Genomic DNA, 21,411 nt, shown 5'->3' with positions numbered 1-21,411 from the left:
TTCTTTGTCCGCTTCTGTTGTCGTCAGCGGCACCCGCTTCTGTTGTCGTCAGCGGCACGGGAAGTGTGGGCGGCGCCATTCCTGGGCAGGCTGCTCTTTCTTTTCACGCTGGGCGGCTTTCCTCACGGGCGCACTCCTTGCGCGTGGGGCTCCCCCACGCGGGGGACACCCTTGCGTGGCGCGGCACTCCTTGCGCGCATCAGCACTGCGCATGGCCAGCTCCACACGGGTCAAGGAGGTCCGGGGTTTGAACCGCGGACCTCCCATATGGTAGACGGACGCCCTAACCACTGGGCCAAAGTCCGTTTCCCCTTATCCAGTTTTGAATACTCTTATCTCTCCTTAAAACCCTTTCCTCCTTTGGTTTCTACTCTACAAACTTTCTAGCACAACCTCATCCATTTCTATGATGTCAACTATAAACTATTCACTGATAATTCATAAATTTTATCTCTAGCTGAGACTATTCCCTGAGCTTCAGACTATATGCATAATTGGGGGAAAAAATCTACGTGAGTGTTTCACAACTATGTCCAAAACTAAATTCTTCATCTTTCCCTCAAAACTTGTCTTCCATCTTATAGTCCCTTTCTAAGCAATAATCCAAAACAGAAATCTGAGAATTATTCAAAACTTTCTCTGGTTCACCTGGTTCTGACTCTTTTAACACTTATAGTGTCTGTCCCTCCTCTCTACCCTCACTGGGTTTCTTCCTTACCTCATTTCTCACCTGGATCACTGGTACAGAGAAGTGTCAAAATAAATATTTGTTGAATAAAAAAAGAAACCAATAATGCTCTGTGCCACTAACAGCAGGCACCATTCATCTTTGGACACTCGGCAGTGAATTGACATGCCACCTCAAAATGTTTACTGAATGAATCATCATTCCAGGATTCTCATATCTGAATGAAACTTTGAGGGAGTTAAGACCCAAGAATCCATTTTTAACAAGCTCTCTTGATGATCCCTATATAGCCAATCCAGCAACAGCCTTTAAAAAACAATGAATTGGGAAGCAGATGTGGCTCAAGTGATAAGGCCTCTGCCTACCATATGGGAGGACCTGGGTTTGATCCCTGGGGCTCCCTGGGGAAAAAGAAAGTGTGCCTGCACAGCAAGCCAGTGCCTATGTGGCAAGCCGAGTGCCCACACGGTGAGCCAAGTGCCCGTGCAGCAAGTCAAGTGACCATGTGGGTGCCCACACAGCAAGCCAAGTGCTCACGTGGTGAGCCAAGTGCCCACGCAAGTGCCAGTGTGGCGAGCCAAGTGCCCATGCAATGAGGAGAGTGCCCGCATGGTGACCCGAGTGCCAAACGCCGCATAAGTGCCCATATGGTGTGCCAGTGCCTGCAGAGCGAGCCAGTGCCTGCAGAGCGAGCCAGTGCCTGCGTGGCGAGCCGAGTGCCTGTGCAAGTGAGTCACGCAGCAAGATGATGATGCAACAAGAGAGAGACCAAGGGGACAGTCAAAGTGAAGTGCAGCATAGAGTAGGAATTGAGGTGGTGCAATTGACAGCGAACCTCTCTCCGCAACAGAGGTCTCCAGGATTGAATCCTGGTGAATCCTAGAGGAGAAAGATGAGAAGACAAGAAGAGAAAGAAATAGAGAGGATCATACAACAAATGGACACAGACAATAAAAACAGCAGGGTGGGGGAGAAGAGGAGAAGAAAAAAAAAAGACATGAGAATGGGTGTGGCTCAAGGAGTTGAGCACCTGCTTCCCACACAGGAGGTCCTGGGTTTGGTTCCTAGTGCCTCCCCCAAAAAAATCAAAAACAAGCAAAAAAGCAAAAGAAACAAAAAAAACCAACTCAACAACTCATAGGAGTTGATGTGCTCAGTGGCTGAGCACCAATTTTCCACACGAGGTCCCAGGTTCAAACCCCAACCCCAGAACCACAAAAAAAAAAAAAAAAGAATGAAGTCCATTCCCATGACACAAAGTGAACAAAATGAAGAAGAAATGGAATTAAAAGTTTTCCTGCCATCTCTAAATAAACCTAGGATAGATCTCTCAAAGACATAAATATAATTTTTGAATCATCTACGAACATTTTTTTTTAAGATTTATTTATTCCTCTCGCCTTCCTCTCCCCCCTGTTGTCTGCTCTCTGTGTCCATTCACTATATGTTCTTCTGTGTCTGCTTATATTGTCAGGTGGCACTGGAAACTGTGTCTCTTTTTTGTTGCAATTTCTCGCTGCATCAGCTCTCCGTGTATGCGGCACCACTCCTGGGCAGGCTGCGCTTTTCTCACGCGGGGCAGCTCTCCTTGGGGGGTGCACTCCCTGCACATGGGGCTCCCCTATGTGGGGGCACCCCTGCGTGACACGGCACTCCTTGCGCACAGCAGCTGTGTGTGGGCCAGCTTACCATATGGGTCAGGAGGCCCTGGGGACTGAACCCTGGACCCTCCAAATGGTAGATGGACGCTCTATATCAGTTGAGATACATCGGCTTCCCCAAACATTCTTTGTCTAAATCAGCATCCTCTTTCAGTTAACCCACTACAATAGCCCACTTCCCATCTTTGTACCCCTACAAACTATTCTGCACATAATTGCCAGAATGATCTTTCTAGAATGCAAATCACAGCATGCCATCTCCCCTTCCCCCCATCCCATGTACCAAGGATAGTTTCTCATCACATTTTTAAAATAAAACCCAAACTTCTTCCTCGGTTTACAAAGCCCCTGCCTATCCCTCTGACTTCATGTCACACATTCTCCTCCCCTTACTGTCTATACTCTAACTACACTGGTCATTTTTTTTTTTTTGTCTTTATTTATTTTTTTAATGTAACATTCAAAAAATATGAGGTCCCCATATATCCCCCACCCCCCTCACCCGACTCCTCCCTCCATAACAACAACCTCCTCCATCATCATGAGACATTCATCGCACTTGGTGAATACATCTCTGAGTACCGCTGTACCTCATGGTCAATGGTCCACACCATAGCCCACACTCTCCTACAGTCCACCCAGTGGGCCATGGGAGGACATACAATGTCTGGTAACTGTCCCGGCAGCACCACCCAGGACAATTCCAGCCCCCGAAAATGCCCCCACATCACATCTCTTCCTCCCACTCCCTACCCCTAGCAGCCACCATGGCCACTTTCTCCACATCAATGTCACATTTTCTTTGATTACTAATCACAGTAGTTCATGAATAGAATATCGATAAGTCCACTCTAATTGATACTCTATTCCTCTATCCTGTGGACCTTAGAATGGTTGTGTCCACGCCACATCTATATCAAGAGGGGGCTTAAATTCCACATGGATGCTGGATGCAATTCTCCTGCTTTCAGTTGTAGGCACTCTTGGCTCCATGGTGTGGTGGTTGACATTCTTCACCTCCATGTTAGCTGAGTGGGGTAAGTCCAATAAACCAGAGTGTAGGAGTTGCCAGTCTGTTGAGACTCAGGGCCTGGCTATCACATGGTCAGTCCAGAGATTCAGGTCCCCTGGGTATACACTAAATCCCAGCACCAACTATAGGTCTGGTAAAAGTAACAGGAGAGGCTTGTGGACAAAGACCTCATCTGAGCCCAGCTCCATCACACAGAAACACAAACTCCAAAGTAGGGCCAACTGACACGGCACTGAACTCCATCTGCCATGACCATAGAACCTGTGGGTCTCTGTAGCCCTCAGAAGAACCAATACCTGGGGTGGTATCTACTTTATCTGTCTCTGGGACTCTGCTGAGGTGTGCATTAAGGGCAACCCCTCTGATAACCTCCCGGCTCCTTTTGGAGACTCATAGTCATATAAACTCATTTGTCCTTTCCATTTCCCCCTTTTATTCACACTGGTCATTTTTATTTCTAAAATACACCAAACTGGGAAGCAGACTTGGCCCAATGGATAGGGCGTCCGCCTACCACATGGGAAGTCTGTAGTTCAAACCCCAGGCCTCCTTGACCTGTGTAGAGCTGGCCCATGAGCAGTGCCGACGTGCACAAGAGTGCCGTGCCACGCAGGAGTGTCCCCCGTGTACGGGAACCCCACGCGCAAGGACTGCACCACATAAGGAGAGCCGCCCAGCGCAGAAGAAAGTGCAGCCTGCCCAAGAATGGCGCCACACACACAGAGGGTTGACACAACAAGATGACACAACAAAAAGAAACAGATTCCCAGTGCCACCAATAAGGACAGAAGCGGTCACAGAAGAACACAAAGCGAGTGGACACAGACAGCAGACAACTGGGGGGGTGGAGAGAAATGAAAAAATAAAGTAAAATAAAATACACCCAACTTTTTCCAGGCTTAGAACTTTTGCATTTACTATTCCCTCTGCCAAAAATGTTCTTCCTCAATGTTCTCACTACTCGCCTATTCTTATTCAGGCCTCAGCTTAAATGTCACATCCTAAGGGAAGCCTTCTCTAACCACCCAATCAAAAGCAGCCTTCCAGGGAGCAGATGTGGCTCAAGCAATTGGGTACCCACTTCCCACATGGGAGGTCCCAGGTTCAGTTCCTGGTGCCTCCTGAAACAATAAGAACAAAACAACAAGCCAAACAAAACAAAACAAAAACTCAGGGAAGCCAATGCGGCTCAGTACTTCAGTGCCAGCTTCCCCACATACCAGGTCCTGGGTTTAATCCCCAGCCCCTGGTACCTCAAAAAAAAAAAAAAGTGCCTTTCCAGTTACATATGAAGATGGAACCCTATTTTAATTTCCTACAGGGCATTTATTACAAGCTATTTTTCCCATTTTTTTTTTCATTTTCCATCCTATCTGCCATCAAAATGTAAGCTCCATGACAACAATGAACCTGCTTGGTAGGAGAGTCACTTCTTTATGCCTAAGTCTTAGAACAGTGTCTGGCACATAGCTAGTACTCAATTAACATCTGTTTTCCTTCCCACCCCACCCCCCAAGTTGTCTGCTCTCTGTGTCCATTCTCTGTGTGTTCTTCTGTGTCTGCTTGTATTCTTGTCAGTGGCACCAGGAATCTGTATAAGACTCTTTTTGTTGCATCATTGTGCTGCATCAGCTCTCCATGTGTGCAGCACCACTCCTGGGCAGGTTGCACTTTTTTTGCGCTGGGCGGCTCTCCTTTCGGGGCACAATCCTTGCACATGAGGCTCCCCTATGCAGGGAACACCCCTGTGTAGCAGGGCATTCCTTGTGCGCATCAGCACTGCGTGTGGGCCAGCTCACTACACAAGTCAGGAGGCTTTGGGTTTGAACAACGGACCTCCCATGTGGTAGGCGGACAGTCCATCCACTGAGCCAAATTCGCTTGCCTAAACATTCGTAATCAATCTACTTTTATTTTGGAATCATCACTGTATGAAGTTCTGATTTTATCAAAGAATAAATAACAAAACCTCATAGTTTTATGAATAATTCATTGAATAAATCCAATTTGCCTATATTAATGAGAAAGTAACAAGTTCAAACAGAATTATAACAATTTTTTACATATTCTAAACCAACCAACTGTAGAAAAATAACCAGTATGTCTAACAACTGTATTCACACCAAAACCAAGCTATATTTTTCTACAGTCACTAGTTTAAAAAAAAAAAAAAAAAACCCAAAACTTTAAAGTTGCTACAAGTTTTACCCACATTTTGAGGAAAATATCCAAATGTCCATCAACAGATGAACGGATAAACAAATTGTGGTATATCATACAATGAATATTACTAAGCAATAAAAAGGAATAAACTATTATTGATACAACAATATGGCTGAGTCTCAAATAATTATGTTCAGTGAAATATGTCAGGCAAAAAAAGAGTATATACTGCATATTTCCATTTACATAAAGTGCTAGAATAGTGACAGAAATCAGAGCAGTGGTTCCCTGGGATAGGAGGAGAAGGAGAAGGGATTATTTTGATTGTGATGACTGTCTGCATGGTGTATACACATCAAAACATAAACTGCACACCTTAAATATATGTGATTTATGTAAATTATACCTTAATAAAGCTATTTTTAAAAATCAGATCAGGTGATCCTCTGCTTAAAACCCTTCAATGGCTCCTATCTTCTCCCCTGCATGAGCTGCAAGCTTAATCAGCATTGTAAGGGAGTTAACATTTAAATGGAATGAACAGCAAACCAAGGCCAGAAGCTGATTTACTATAGATAATAAAAGCCAAAGACATATGTCAATAGATTTAATTTTTTTTTTAAGGAGGTACTTGGGATTGAACCCCAGACCTTGTACATGGGAGGCAGGAGCTCAAACCACTGAGCTACACCTGCTCCCCCTAGATTTTAATTTTTAACTTCATTGAAAAAAACATAAATAATAAATCCACAAAAGTTTAAATTTCTAATTAAAAAAGCTCTCACAATTACCTGTAGAAGGTGGTGATTTCTCTGAATGTCTTGCATTTAAAAGTTTTCTGCTAATAAATATGTAACCACAGGGACATGATTTACATGCAACAGGAACCTATAGATAAAAAAGGAAAATACATTACTATTTTTCTATTGTTAAACCTATTTGTGATAACCTCAACTGAATGATAAATTACTTGAAGTATAAATCATAGACTTATTTAAATCCCATCTTCTTACAACAAATTGAGATGAGAATCATGTCCTAGACTTCTTCACATTCTCCTAGTGCTTAACAATACCATACATACAGTGATTGCATGATGTATATTGCTGATGTGAATGACCAACAGAAAACTATATCAGCATGAGAGCCAGGGGAAAATGTAGAGAAAAAGTAGTATTTCCTAAAATGTCAACTGATAGCAGTTTATGGTATAGAACAAACTGAAAAAGGTTAGATTGGTTAAGAGGCATTAAAGTAATTCCAGTGTAAGATTATAGGGCTCAGCTAGAAAAATGAGCACGGAAATGTGAAAAGGTAAATCTGACAGACATTTCAAAGGGGAGAAAACAAAGGTAGGCCCAAACTGACTTTTTTTTTTAAGAACTTTTTTTTCAAAGATTTATTTTTTATTTAGTTCTCTCCTCTTCCCCCCCAACACCCCCTCCCAAGTTGTCTGCTCTCTGTTTTCCATTTGCTGTTTGTTCTTCTGTGACTGCTTCTATCCTTATCAGTGGCAACAGGAATCTGTGTTTCTTTTTGTTGTGTCAGCTGTCCGTGTGTGTGGCGCCAATCTTGGGCAGGCTGCACTTTCTTTCGCACTGGGCAGCTCTACTTACAGGGTGTACTCCTTGCGCGTGGGGCTCCCCTACACGGGGGACACCCTCTGTGGCACAGCACTCCTTGGCACATCAGCACTGTGCATGGGCCAGCTCCATACGGGTCAAGGAGGCCCGGGGTTTGAACCGCAGACCTCCCATGTGGTAGGCGTATGCCCTATCCATTGGGTCAAGTCCGCTTCCCCCAAACTGGCTACTGATGATTAAGTAGGAAGTAGTGAAAATGACTCTCATGGTTCTAGCATGAAAGGGCAAATACAAAGCACCACTAACAGAAAATGAATAGTTTGTAACAACAGCTTCAGAGCAAAAGTATAGTATAAGCAAAAGGGACTGTAGAAAAGGCAGTAGTTGAAATCTAGGTTCTTCTCCTCTGAGCTCCAGAGGACCTTGGATAAAACATTTAAGCTCTTTCATGCTTCTATTTCCTCATCTGTATAATATTTACAGTTTCTTTCTCTACATCAAGCAGTCTATGAGCCTATACATATGTTTTAAGCTGAACTTTATTGAAAATTCAGTCTGTTCACATGCCAGTTGAGCACTGAATCTCAGCAGTGCTGCAACACCTACTCTCTAGTTCATTGGGCTCACCCAGAAAAACTAAAAAATGATGTACAACACCCATCCCAAAAAACAGAGAGCATCTACAACTGCAAGCAAGACAGTTCCATCCATCTGCCCCACAGGATGTGGGACCCCTCTTAATCAGAAACAGAGTGGGCATTACCATCCTAAAATTTTCAACATTAAGGAATGAGGAATGAACAAACATATGAACTAAAGTAGATTATTCTAGCAATGGAAGGTCTTATGATATTAATATAAAGGCAGTGGTCATCAAAGGTTCTGAAGGGAGGGAGAGGGAAGAAGAGGTGTAACATGCAGCATTCTGGGGACAGTGGAATTGTTCTCAATGACAGTGCCATGACGGATACAGGTCTTTATACATTTTGTCAAAACCTATAAAAATGTGTGGTGCAAAATATAAACTATAATATAAACTATTGATCATGGTTAGTAGCAATGCTTCAATGTGGTCATCAGCTATAACCAGTATAGCACACTAATGAACGATATTGTTAATGGGGAAAAATGTGGGAGGGGGAGGGGATGAGCTATATGGGAATCCTCCTATATTTTCAATGGTCATTTACGTATTATAAAGCTCTTTAAAGATAAAAAATAAAAAGATAAAAAAATTTTAAGTCAAAAATTTTATTGAAAATCACTGAAAAAAAAAAAAGATTTTCTCCCATAATCACTTCACAAATATTAATTAACCTTACTGATCCTTAGACTCCAAGACATGTTCACCAAAAACCAAAAGTAAAAGTCTACAAAAAAGTACTCACTGAATTACAGTCAGAAAATTGCAGTTGCATTTGTAAAATAAATTCCATCTGTCCATTTTTCTTCCTTGTGTAAAAGTTCAGTTATAATTATAAAGCTTTTTATCCATATATGTACAGATTGCCTCATATTCTAAATACTTGGTCTAATTAAATAAGCTGAAGTATTGACTGAAGAGTTCTTTTTCTTTGCATAAAAATACTGAACAAAGGATCTCTAATTTTAAGAGAAATAATGAATCCTATAAAAAATAATTAAACTTCAGATATGTCCAAGAGCTTGCTTTATTTAAAAAAGGGATGAGGTTCCTTCATAACTGAACTATGGCTTAAATGTAATACATTTTTTTTAATAATTTTAAATCTGCCCAAAATAGTCCTGTTTGTCATTTTTTAAATTTCAGTTCTTCATAGAAACTAATCTCAAAGGTACTGACTCATTTCCTTTACACCAAAACACATCATTAAACACAGTCACAATAATGAAAATTGTTTTAATTAGTGCTATCCAAAAAACACAGGAACAAGATGTTCTTATGCCACAGAATCTTTGCTACTCAGCAAGCATTTTCTTCTAGCTACTGAAACTCAATAAATTTCAAAATAATAGGTGCTCTGTCTCATATACAAGAAAACAATAGCAACCTATATCCAGAACTAATAAAGAGTGCTGCAGTTAGATGTGAATTACACATTTAGCTTTGGGATCCAGAATACACAAACACTAATTCAACTGACACGTTAATTTTTATCCCCTAACGAAAGTGTTTTATGTTCAAGAAACATTCATATGCATGAGCTAATTGACTCGCTTCATTCCTCTAAAAAACAACCACCCACCACTACCACCACCAGATCCTTTAAAAAAAATTATCTTTCAGGTTAGACAACTTTGGTAATACTAATCTCACTAAACTCATTATAATTTACATTTAAAACAAACAGGCTAAACTTCCTTTAAATTTCCGTTGATAATGCTTAAAATAATGCTACACTTTCAGACTTTTAAAATAAAACAAAATTTTAAAAACCCACCAAATTATTCTTTACTGAAGGTTTACTGTGGATGTACTCTATTCACTCCTTGAAAAGTATATATAGATTGTTTATATGTTTTACAAGTAAAACAGGTAAAAAGCTTCAAGAAAAAACATCTTGGTCATATACTGTCTCACTGGCTAAAAAAGTTTTAAAGCAAACATGTTATAGAGAAGTCATTTATATTCTTGCTAAAAGAACTGAAGTTACCTATAGCAGACATATTTCCATATGTCACTTAAAATTTCTTTCAATGGGAAAAAAATCTACTCTTTAAAATTAAGGCAAAAACAGAAACCCACACAAAAGATATCAGAAAAGAATCCTAAATATTACTACACACAAAATGCTTCAGTGAATTTTGAGTGGTTAATGGCTGTAAAGCCCCTTGAAATGAAAAGTAATATGGTTTAGATATTTGAGAACTACAATTTCAATAGAGGCCTACAAAGGGGGTGTTATAAGGCAACTGAGAATCTCCTAGCTTTCTTCTTTGCTGGTCTCTGTACCTATGTTTTTAAACTTCATACACATACACAAGACATATGGAAATCTATTCAACTGGGGAGACTTCAAGTTTTAAAAATTTTACATTTATGTATAAACTATATCTAAATTATAATTTAATATTCTTTAGGCTAATTAGAATCACAGCAGTATTTTAGTATGTTGTTTTAAAAAATCTGATAATTTTTCCAGTTTATAATTAAAGGAAGATTGTAGTTTTAAATAATGATAGCTACAACTATAATTATATTTTAAATATATTTATAATATAAAATTTTCTTTAGCTCAGAAAAACCACTTTTAAAAATCATCAAGTTAGGTTAAGTATTCAGAATAAAGAATAAGTCAACATTTTAAATTATATAGCAACTGATTTTACATAAAAGAACATAAGTAGTGTGTAGTGTATGTGTATGTATACGTGTGCAACAAAATTAATGTAATCTTTCCAAACAAAATGTTGATGACATTTTGTTGAATAGTTGTTAGGGCCTCCTACAAATTTATCTTCCTTTCCTCTTTCTTTAATCAGGATATTAAAAACAGGTTTTCTTCCTGAAAGGTTACTTTATGCCAAGTAAAAGAAGGTCAAGATTTGCAACAACTTGTGCCCTTACAGAAACTGGAATGCACACTGCATACCATGTAAACCTTATACTTCCACACAATTAACTGGAACAAATGGAAATGATTTAAATACTGAAATTAATCTCCTGCAAAACGACATATCTCAAAGTCCAATTTTGTAAGGATTAATTTAATGACAAGAATGGAATTAATTCTTTGGAAAATATGACTAAATTATTTTTATGCTGCATACTGGTAATGCTCAAAAAACTGTGGCACAATGTTTCTCTGATGGGCATTTCTACCACTGTCCCTGAAAAATACTGAACAAAACAAGTAACAGATTTGGTCAACCCACAAGAGTATTCCCTAAAGAATGCACTAAAATCAGCTTTTTGTTTTTAAAAGTCTGCAGTCATTTCAAATTACTCTTTATAAAAAAAAAAAAAGGAAAGGAGGAGGTGAGAGAGGTAGTCATTTCGAAAAAATTCACACAGTGGAAATGGAAAAACACTCAGATCTGCATGTTGGCATGAAAAGAGGGTCTCACGAATGGTTTTAATTGAGTTTTAACTCTAAGACTGTAAGGCTTAGAATATCATTAATATATTCTAGTTAAAAGGAATCTCACGTTTAAATGCAGAAAACAGCAAACGTATTTTTTTAAATTGCAGTTATGAAATGCATTCAGTAAGAAAACATTCAAAATTCACAAAACTACATGTATATTAAAAGATCTGGATGTAGACATGCCAAATTCTTAACAGTGGATGCCGCGGGGGGACGTTATTCAATAATGTTCTGTTTAAAAGAATGCAAAAACTGATTTACAATTACTTAAAACAGGAAAAAAATAAATAAATGTATCTAATAAAAAATATAATAAATACATTTAGGAGAAAATCTCCAAATTCGCCGAAACTTAAAATCACATTGCCGTCCCTTTTGTCACATTTTAGTGTTCGCCCAGGTCGCCATGGGGGGCGGGGAGGGGACAGTTAGGGGTCCGCTATACACGTCTGAAATGGGAACAAAGCAATCCTGCGTGGCAAGAGGGGGCTTTGGTAGCCAGGGGCTGGACTCGGAGTCGGTCACACTGGGCATTCGAACCGGGGCAAAAGGGGGCTACTGGTTGTTAGGGGTCGAGCCAGTCCACTAGGGCCAAAGCCCAGGCTCCCGCCGCTGTCACCCGGAGCCAACAGGGTCTGGACTGGGCGTCCGGTCGCTCACGACAAACCCACGCCCCCTCCCACGCTACCGAGCCACAAGAAGGACCCACTCGCCCATCAGACCACCGCCAAGGCGGCGCCGACCAGGCTGTCGCCTGGGACGTCTCCCGGGCACCCTCTCGGCGCAGCCCGGCCACCGAGCCCAAGGGCCAGCCCCCCGCCCGGACCCCGGAGAGGCGGCCTCTCCACAGCCAACTGCCGCCGCACAACCGCCGCTCGCCCGCGCATCCGCCCGCGCATCCGCCCGCCCCGCAGACTCGCGAGTCCAACCCCGGCGCCCACCTGTTGGTCGCACTCGGGGCATGATTTGGTGGCCATCTTCACTTTCTTGGCTCGAGTTGCAGACATGCTCCTCTCCCCTCTGCAGCTGCGGCGGCGGAGGCGGCGGCGGTGTCTCGGGCTCCTCCCCTAGTTCCTCAGCCGCCTAACGCCCGCCCGCCCTGCCCCGCTGTGCGCAACGGAGTTCTGAAGGCTACGAGCGCGCGTGCGTGAGCTCGCGCGGAGCCTGCGTGGCGGGCGGGGCGTACAAGGAGGCGGGGCGTACGAGGGGGCGGGACACTGCGCGCCGAGGGTCTCGCGGGTCGGCTCTTGGGGTCCGTGAGCCGAGCTGCCTATGCTGACCCGCGGTCTCCAGTCCGAGACGGCCTGGAGCCCGCCAAGGGCCCCACGAAAGGATACTGTCCCGATCACCTGACGTGACAACGGCCACGCCTTCTCCCAACCCGGAGGACCGCGTAGGGGCGTGGTTTGGGCGGGGCCCGGCGTAACGGGAGTCCAGTTCCACCAACGAATGCACAAAGAGGGCCGGTGGTGGTGCTAGACACGCCCCTTCTTGGGGAGAGGAGAAAGTGAGAGTGAAAGAGGAAGGGAGAGGAAAAGCGTTGAGCCCTTACCATAGCATTTTATAAACCTCAGTAAAGCTGGCAAATCTAACCATTGAGGAATTATCATGGACATTTGCTAAACCTACTGTATGTAAAGCCCTGAGCTCGGTGCTGCGAGAGATTAAATTCGTTAAGTCAATAAAATTGACTAAATTTATTGAAGGCCAATTGTGTCAGACAAATGTGAATTTTACTAGGTACCTGTCCTCAAAGAACACACATTCTAGTATGCAGATGCTGTAACATTCGAATACAGAGGAGTTGGATTGTTTGCTGGAAAGGGTAAATCAGTTGGCTCTCTTAAGAAGACAATATGTATCAAAATTTAAAATGCACTTACCCTTTGACCTAGCAATTCTATGCTCAAATGCAATGTGCAGAAATGTTGCAAAATGCAGCATTTTTATTAGAACAAAATTTCAGCCCAGGTGCCTATCAACATGAAAGTGTTTGAGAAAATTAAGGTATGCATACAATAGTTTTTCAAAAGAATGAGATAGATCTATATGAAGTTATACGATGTCCAAGACATAGTGGTAAGTGAAAACAAAGGGACAGAACACCGTGTTTAGAATGTTACTATTTGTACAAAAATAATATAAAAATACATTTATGCTTGCATATATGTTAACTATATTAGGAAACACAAGAAACTGGAAAAGGAACTGGAGGGCAGGGATGGGTGGGAGGTTTACTTTCCATTCCATATCCTCTTGTATTATTTGAATTTCCTACTAAGTCAATGTAGTATGGCCTTTTCCCCAGGAAAAGGGGAAAAGATTTGTTCACAGCTACTGTGGAGGCCACTTGATCCACCGTGGGGGGAGTTGCAGATCCTGTAAGGCTTCCTAGAAGATATGTCTCCTAAACTGAATCCCTAAGGATGAGGTGGAGTTGCCCAATAAAGAAAACCTATCAAATAGATGGGACAGTGTGAGCAAAAAAGGGGAAGCTAGCAGTTTAGTCTTGTGGATACACCAAGTCAGGAAAGAGAGATAAGATGGAGGGTGGGCCATTTCCAGTTCTGCAGGGCTTTTGGTACCAGGGAATGGAGTTTGGGCTCCATCCTGAGCGAAAGCGGGCAATAAGCATTTTAAGATGGGGAGTTCACAAGATAGGATTTTAAGTCAAGAATAATAAGTCTAGCAAAATGCCCCAGGTGTCAGACCTGAGGCAAAGGGAGAGGAAGGGCAGTAGCCAAGAAAGAAAGGAATGGGGTTGAAAAACATTAGCAAGACTTGAGGGGCTATTTTGCTGTGGAGGTGAGGAGACCAAGGTGAGGGGCTATTTTGCTGTGGAGGTGAGGAGACATTTCCAGGGTGACTCTCAAGTTTTTATTGCAAGGGACTGGAGCAACAAAAGTAGAAAAGAAGATAGTACCTGAGTTTCCCCCTTATGAAACTGGAGTAGGGTGTGAATCAGAAATCCAAGCCCTGTAGCCTGAGGTCAGTCTGAGGACAGCTTTTTGAAAGTTTCATTTAAATGGGTCCTTTCTCTGAAGATCTCCCAGAAAGGACACTTGACTGGAGTTGTGTGGAGGGATAGGCCTTTAACTGTGTGGGGTCTATAGAATGGTTGATATGGCAGACACTGAGAGCTGGCTAATGTGACTCCATTCAAATCCCGTTCCTCTCTACCTACCTACTAGTTTTGAGTGGTCATATGCCACGTGGTCCTCTGGCCAATAAGACATAAACCAAAATCTGCTGGGTAGGTTTTCTGGCAAGATTTGTGATTTCCTAATAAAAATGGACAGATTCATCTCCCCCTCAAAAAAAAAAAATCTTTGTCCTTTGCTTTTCATACTTTCTCTTACAGCCCAGAGCAAGAAAATGAGACCCTAAAAGTACATCTCTTATAACAATGAGATAATGAGAAGTTGTATTATGTATTGTTACATAATAAGTTATCCCAAAACTTACAGCTTAACACAACATACATTTATTATCTCACCGTTGCTGTGGGTCAGGAATCCAGGTGTGGCTTTGTTTAGTGCCTCTGCTTTTGAAGTCTCATTTGAAGACTCCACTAGGAGATCTGTTTCTAGGCTCAATCAACTGATGTTGGCAGGCCTCAGTCTCTCACCATGTGGCCCTCTTCATAGGGCTGCCTCACAACATAGCAGATGGCTTCCCCTAGAGTAAGACATCCAAAAAATAAAGAACAGGAGAGACTACCCAAGCCAGAAGCCTTTTTACAAACTAATCTCAGTGGTATCCCATTGCTCAGTGGTATCCGATTACATAAGGGTGAGAAAATCAAGAGACAGAGATCATTGGGGGCCATTTTAGAGGCGGCCTATCACAGGTGTCATTCATGGGAACAATGGCCAATTCACTAAGAGGCATGAACAGAAAGCTAAAAAGCGCCTGAGTCCCCAGTCCTAGCCTGCTTCCCTAAAGAATATGTATAGGGGGTGGAAAGGGGAGGGTATAGGTTACAACCCACCAGAATGGATAAAATTAAAAAGATTGACAACATCAAAGATTAGTGAGATTGTAAAGCAACTGGAATAGTCATTATTGGAGGGAGTGTAAAATGGTGCAATCACTGTGTAAAGAGGTCTGCTAAAACTAAACATACACAGTTTATGACTCAATATTGCTAATCCTATGTAGTTACCCAAGAAAAATGAAAACATAGGTCCACAAAAAGACTTATGTGAAAATATTCATAGTAGCTTTATACATAATAGGCTCAAACTGGGGGTCGGGACAAATGTCTATCAAAAAGGTAAATAAGGGAAGTGGACTTGGCCCAATGGATAGGGCATTGGCCTACCACATGGGAGGTCCGTGGTTCAAACCTCGGGCCTCCTTAACCTGTGTGGAGCTGGCCCATGCGCAGTGCTGATGTGCGCAAGTAGTGCCTGCCATGCAGGGGTATCCCCCGCGTAGGGGTGTCCCCCACGTAGGGGAGCCCCACGCGCAAGGAGTGCACCCTGTAAGGAGAGCCGCCCAGCACAAAAGAAAGTGCAGCCTGCCCAAGAATGGTACTGCACACACAGAGAGCTGACACAAACAAGATGACGCAACGAAAAGACCTGTGCCCCTGATAAGGATAGAAGTCGTCACAGAAGAACATACAGCAAATGGACACAGAGCTGATAAGAATAGAAGTGGTCACAGAAGAACATACAGCGAATGGACACAGAGAACAGACAACTGGGAGGGGGGAAGGGGAGAGAAATAAATAAATCTTAAAGGGAAAAAAAGGTAAATAAACGGTGGCATATTCATTCAACAGAATGTTAATCATCATTAAAAAGGAACAAATGCAACAACGTGGATGAATCTCTAAAACATGCTGAGTGAAGGAAGCAAATATACAAAAGAATACCTATTGTAGAATCCCATTTATATGCAGTTCTAGAAAAGGCAAAACTCTCCTAAGGTGGAAAAAAAAAAAAGCAGAGCAATGGTTGCCTCTAGGAGGTAAGGCTGAGAATTAACATAAAATGGGAATGAGAGTACTTTCTAGGCTGATGATATAGTCTATATCTTGATAGGGGTTTGATTTACACAAGGGTTTACATATGCCAAAATCTAATGAATGGTATACTTAGGATTTGAACATTTTATTGAATTTAAATTTTATCTCAACCGAGAATCTTAAGCAAATATTCAACTCTAGTAAATGATGTATATGCTCAAAAATTTAGGGTAATATATGCTGATGCTGCAACTTACTTTGAAATGCATTAAATAAAAGATAAGATTGATGGATGGATACAAGAATGGCTAGAAAGATAAGTGATTTTTAAAAAGTAAAAAATCAATGATAGAATTTAGTTGGTGGACATATGATGTTCACATTAAAATTCTTTGAAATACTTTCTATGTTTGAAATTTTTCAAAGATATTGGAAGCAAAACCTACTTGTCTAAGCCATTGTTCATTAGGTTTTCAAGTATTTGCTTCCTTACAATGAGTCAGATACAAGGGTTTTCCACTAAGTGGATGAAATGTGCCTTTTACACTAAGTTATTCATTCAACAAGAATTTACTACATACATACTATGTGCTGGACCTTATGCTCTTGATGGGAGTACAATCTTGTGAGCAAAATAAAGTCCCTGCTGTTGCAAATTTTGTTACCTTGTAGAGAATACAGATACTACATAAACATTCATACAAATAAATATATAATTACTGTGATCAGAATTTTGAAGGAATCATACCTGTTTTCTAAGGCAATTCGTCAGGAGGACTGGCCTTTTGTAGGGTGGGGAATCAGGGAAAACTGTCCTTGAGGAAATATGCATGATGGGTAGAGTTAAAGAGGGAAAGGTTAGCAAATATTCCAGGCTGAGACAACAGCATAGGTAAATGTCCTGAGGAATAAGGAATTAAAAGAAAGCTATTGTGGCTGCAGCAGAGACAGTAAGAGAAGAAAGAATCCCAAAAGGGCAGGGTAGAGCCCACAGGGATTAGAGGGCCCTGAAGGAAATACTGAGGACAGTTATTGGAGGAATCCACTTTTCAGTGGCATTAGATGCCACTAATTTTGCTCAAGATTTTTCATGCATACTGTTAAAGTGGCTGTGGGTACTCTAATCTCACAATAAACAATTAGACCAGGCAGGGGCTTCTTTAATAACAAGTATTATGTACCAGAGGAACCGAAATGGCTATTCAAAGCCACTTTTTCTCTCTCATAATTAGGAACCAATCTACCTCAAGGAGGCTGGGGAAGTAAAATGTGGCAGCGCCATCTCCAGTTCCATATTTATTTTGCTATTCAAAACTCAAAGTTTCTATCAGGGAGTCTTTTTTTTTTAGATTTATTTTATTTATTTCTCCAACCCCCACCCCTCAATTCCCCACAATGTCTGCTCTCTGTGTCCATTCGCTGTGTGTTCTTCTGTGTCTGCTTGTACTCTCATTAGGTGTCTCCGGGAACCAATCTTGGGACCTCCCAGAGTGGGAGAGAGACAATTACTTTCTTGCACCACTTCAACTCCCTGTTCTGCTATGTCTTCTTATTTTCTCTCCTCTGTATCTCTTGTTGCATCATCTTGCTGTGACAGCTCTCAGCGTTAGCTGGCACTCCTGCATTGGCCAGCACTCCTATGTGGGGCGGCTTTCCCACGCAGAGGGGCACTCCTGCACGGGGCGGCATTCAGCGTGGGCTGGCACTCTGCATGGGCCAGCTTACCATGTGGGCCAGCTTGCCCTCATCAGGAGACCTTGGCATCAAACCCTGGACTTCCTATATGGTAGATGGGAGCCCAATTGGTTGAGCCACATCCATTTCCTGCCAGGAAGTGTTTTTAACCTCTAGTTTTTGCTTTCTCAAAGAAGAGAATGAGACTTTTGGAACACTTGGCAGGTCTTTATGGGCATTAAGTATTCTTCTTAACTATCCAAAAGTAGCTCCTGTATTAAAGGTTAAAATTTATAAATTTAATTCCTATTTTTCCAAAGCAACATAGAGATGACCATCGCAAAATTGAAAATGCAGTCATTTCATGTTTATTTTGTTTACAATATTTATCCTCCATACTTCCAAAAAGGAACAGTTCATGATTTTAAAAACAATACAAATAATTGTCAAAGTAAAGAGAAAGAGGGTGAGAAGCTTAATCTCTGACCTGAAGGAGGACTTTTCTTTTCTCTTGCTTGGCTAATAAAACCAGGTCACCGAGCACTCATTAGAGAAAAGCCTCAGGCTAAAAGAGACTTGAAGAGGCCAGCTCTCCTTTACATCAGGGTAACTCTAGACAGTTCAAGTCAGGCACCAGCTTTCACTGAGCACTGGCCTTAGCTCAATGGCCTGCCCTAAACACAGAAGGGCTTCCAGAGGACTCCCACACCTTGTATATTAATCAGCCAAAAGGGGTGTTGATGCAAAGTATCAGAAATCTGTTGGTTTTTATAAAGGATATTTATTTGGGGAGAAGTTAACAGTCACAAGGTCCTAAGGAGTCCAACTTAAGGTACCATAAGAGGTACTCTCTCACCCAAAGTGATGTCTGCAAGATGGTGAAGCAAGATGGCAGGTTATGTTTGCAAGGGTTCAGCCTTCCTTCTTCCTCTTAAAGCTCCATGGTTCCAGTTTCTTCCGATCTCAGCTGTAGGTTGACATAAAATTCATCTCTCTTCCCAGGGCTTGTTTCTTTCCAGGCTCAACTGCTCTGGTCTCTTCACAAGGTCAGCTGTAAACTATCAGGCTCATCTCTCTTCCCAGGGCTCCAGTGTCAAAACCAAGTTCTCTCCTCTGCCATCTATTTCTCTGCATCTACTTCTCTGTGTTCTTGATTGAGCGTCTGTTTATATAGCCTACCAAGGAGGTGGGGACTCAACCCTGCACACCCTAATGATGTGGTTGAATGAAAGCCCTAATCTTGATTAAATAAAGTAAAAGTGAAAACTCTGAATTTAATACAAACAAAGGGGTATCATGCCCAGAGGAACAGACCAATTTACAAATATAATCAATATCTCTTGCTGGAATTCATAAATAATATCAAACTGCCATACCTTGTTTTTGCCTCCTTTCTTTTATTTTCACAGTATTACTTTTCCTTGTATTTCATTGTCATCTACTCTGTTCCTTCTCCTTTATTTTAAAGATTTATTTTATTTCTTTCTCTCCCCTCCACCCCCCCCCCCCCCAGTCCCAGTTGTCTGTTCTCAGTATCTATTTGCTGCATATTCTTTGTCCACTTCTGTTGTTGTCAGCAGCACGGGAATCTGTGTTTCTTTTTGTTGTGTCATCTTGCTGCGTCAGCTCTCCATTTGTGTGGTGCCATTCCTGGGCAGGCTGCACTTTCTTTTGCACTGGGCAGCTCTCCATACGGGTTGCACTCCTTGTGCATGGGGCTCTCCTACGCGGGGACACCCCTGCGTGGCATGGCACTCCTTATGGGCATCAGCACTATGCATGGGCCAGCTCCACAAGGGTCAAGGAGGCCCAGGGTTTGAACCACGGACCTCCCATATGGTAGACGAACGCCCTAACCACTGGGCCAAGTCTGCTTCCCTCCTTTATTTTAATTGTCACTGTTTTTTCTAAACTCTGCAAGGTATCATCATGAGCTTCATTTTACAGGTAAGGAAAGGGAGCATATCAATCCAGAATCTTTCTTTTGCCAAAGTGGAAAAACAAATTCAAAATGGTTTAAGCAAAAAGGATGTTTATTGGTTCACATAGCAAAAAGAAAGACACAGCATACCAGTTTCATGCACCACTGGATCCATAAGCACAGTTTGTTTCTTGGGCCTGCACTCTTTGTTGGAAGTGGTAGGGCAGATCTCTAGGATAGCTCAATGACCCATATCTTCTTTTTTTGTCTCATCATGGTTTACTCCTGCTGTTTGGACTTTTCTGCACATCCCTGAACCACTCATTGGGGCTGGAGCATTGATATCCATTGATTGTTTTAGACCCAAGTTCAGTATACCACTCTGGAAGCCTGACAAGGGCTCTGGAATTGGCGAAAGGATGGACTGTCATAAAACAACTACCATTTAGGTGGGAAGATGGTAGAGTAGAAACGTCTAGGAATTAGGATACATCCACCAAAACAACTACTGAACTGGCAGAAACTATCTGAAGCAAGTATGTTGGAATTCTGTAGTCTAGTTGAACATTGGCATTTTCCAGAGAAGAGCTGAATAAAAAAGAGCCTGGAAAATTCTGGTAAATATCAGCGAATTTCACCTTCCTTGTAGTGGCTATCATCACCCATTCCCCAACCATGTGTGGCAGGCATCTGTGAGGAGTGCAGCCTGCTATCCTGGTGCAGCTTGCTGGTGCCAGGGTGAGCTAATAGGACTTTGTCCTCCAAAAAATGTGGTCTGACTGCTCTTGGCTGCTTTTGATTCCTGAGGAGGATAGTATGGAGGGTAGCCATTGATTCAACCCCTACAGGCAGAGGACTCTTAAAGAGAGTAAATTTTTCCCTCTATTTTCTCTGTTTGGGAGCAAAAATCATTTCTCTGTTTGGGAGCAAAATTCAGATGGATGGGTCTAGCCCTCAAGGAGAAACACAAAAACAAACAACAAACCAAAAAACCAGCAATCTCCGAGGAAAGGAAAAATTAGACTTCCAGAGTTAACAATATAATACTTAGAATATCCAGTTCTCAACAAAAAATGACAAAACACACAAGAGAGAGGTACATGTGGATCATTTTCAGGGAAAAAAAAAAGAATTTGACAGAAACTATCCCTGAGGAAGCTCAAACATGGGATGTATTAGTCAAAGACATTAAATCAATTATTTTAAATACATTCAATGAGCTAAAAGAAAACATGGACAAAATGAAAAAAAATAGAAATTATGAAAAGGAATCAAACAAATTCTGGAGCTGAAAACTGCAATAATTGAAATGAAAAAACTTACTAGAGGGACACAACGGTAGATTTGAACAGGTAAATGAAAGGATCAGTGAATTTGAAGAAACACTTGAAATTATCCAGTCTGAGGAGCAGAAAGGAAAAAAAGGATGAAGAAAAATTAGCTGAGCCTGAGGGACGTGTAGTAGAACAACAAGCATACCGACATATGCATCATAGGAGTCCAAGAAGGACAAGAGAAAGAGAAAGGGGCAGAAAAAAGTACTTAAAGAAATAATGGTGGGAAACTTCCCAAATCTTACAAAAGGTGAATAAACACATCCAAGAAGCTCAAAAGTCTTCAAGCAGAATAAACTCAGAGATAACCTC

General features: G+C 41.8%; 1 protein-coding gene across 2 annotated transcripts in view; it reads right to left on the bottom strand.

The window, feature by feature from the left end:
• Window positions 1-12,360, bottom strand: part of LOC101434038 (UPF0547 protein C16orf87) — a 36,316-nt gene extending 23,956 nt beyond the window's left edge. The window contains exons 1-2 of one of the 2 annotated variants that reach the window (XR_189043.5): window positions 12,137-12,360; window positions 6,337-6,433 (exon numbers count right to left, since the gene is read on the bottom strand). Coding sequence is in view for 1 of the 2 variants with exons in the window: in XM_004479675.5 (XP_004479732.2) it covers window positions 6,337-6,433; window positions 12,137-12,202 (163 nt within the window). In the remaining variant the exon portion in view is untranslated. The remainder of the gene's footprint in view (window positions 1-6,336; window positions 6,434-12,136) is intronic. The other variant, XM_004479675.5, reaches the window with a different exon arrangement.
• Window positions 12,361-21,411: the final 9,051 nt, after the last annotated feature.

The sequence above is a fragment of the Dasypus novemcinctus genome, chromosome 18, assembly GCF_030445035.2.
Source record: "Dasypus novemcinctus isolate mDasNov1 chromosome 18, mDasNov1.1.hap2, whole genome shotgun sequence".
Classification (NCBI taxonomy): domain Eukaryota; kingdom Metazoa; phylum Chordata; class Mammalia; order Cingulata; family Dasypodidae; genus Dasypus; species Dasypus novemcinctus.
The sequence above is the reverse complement of the archived record's forward strand: the minus strand, read 5'-3'. Positions and strand labels throughout refer to the sequence as shown.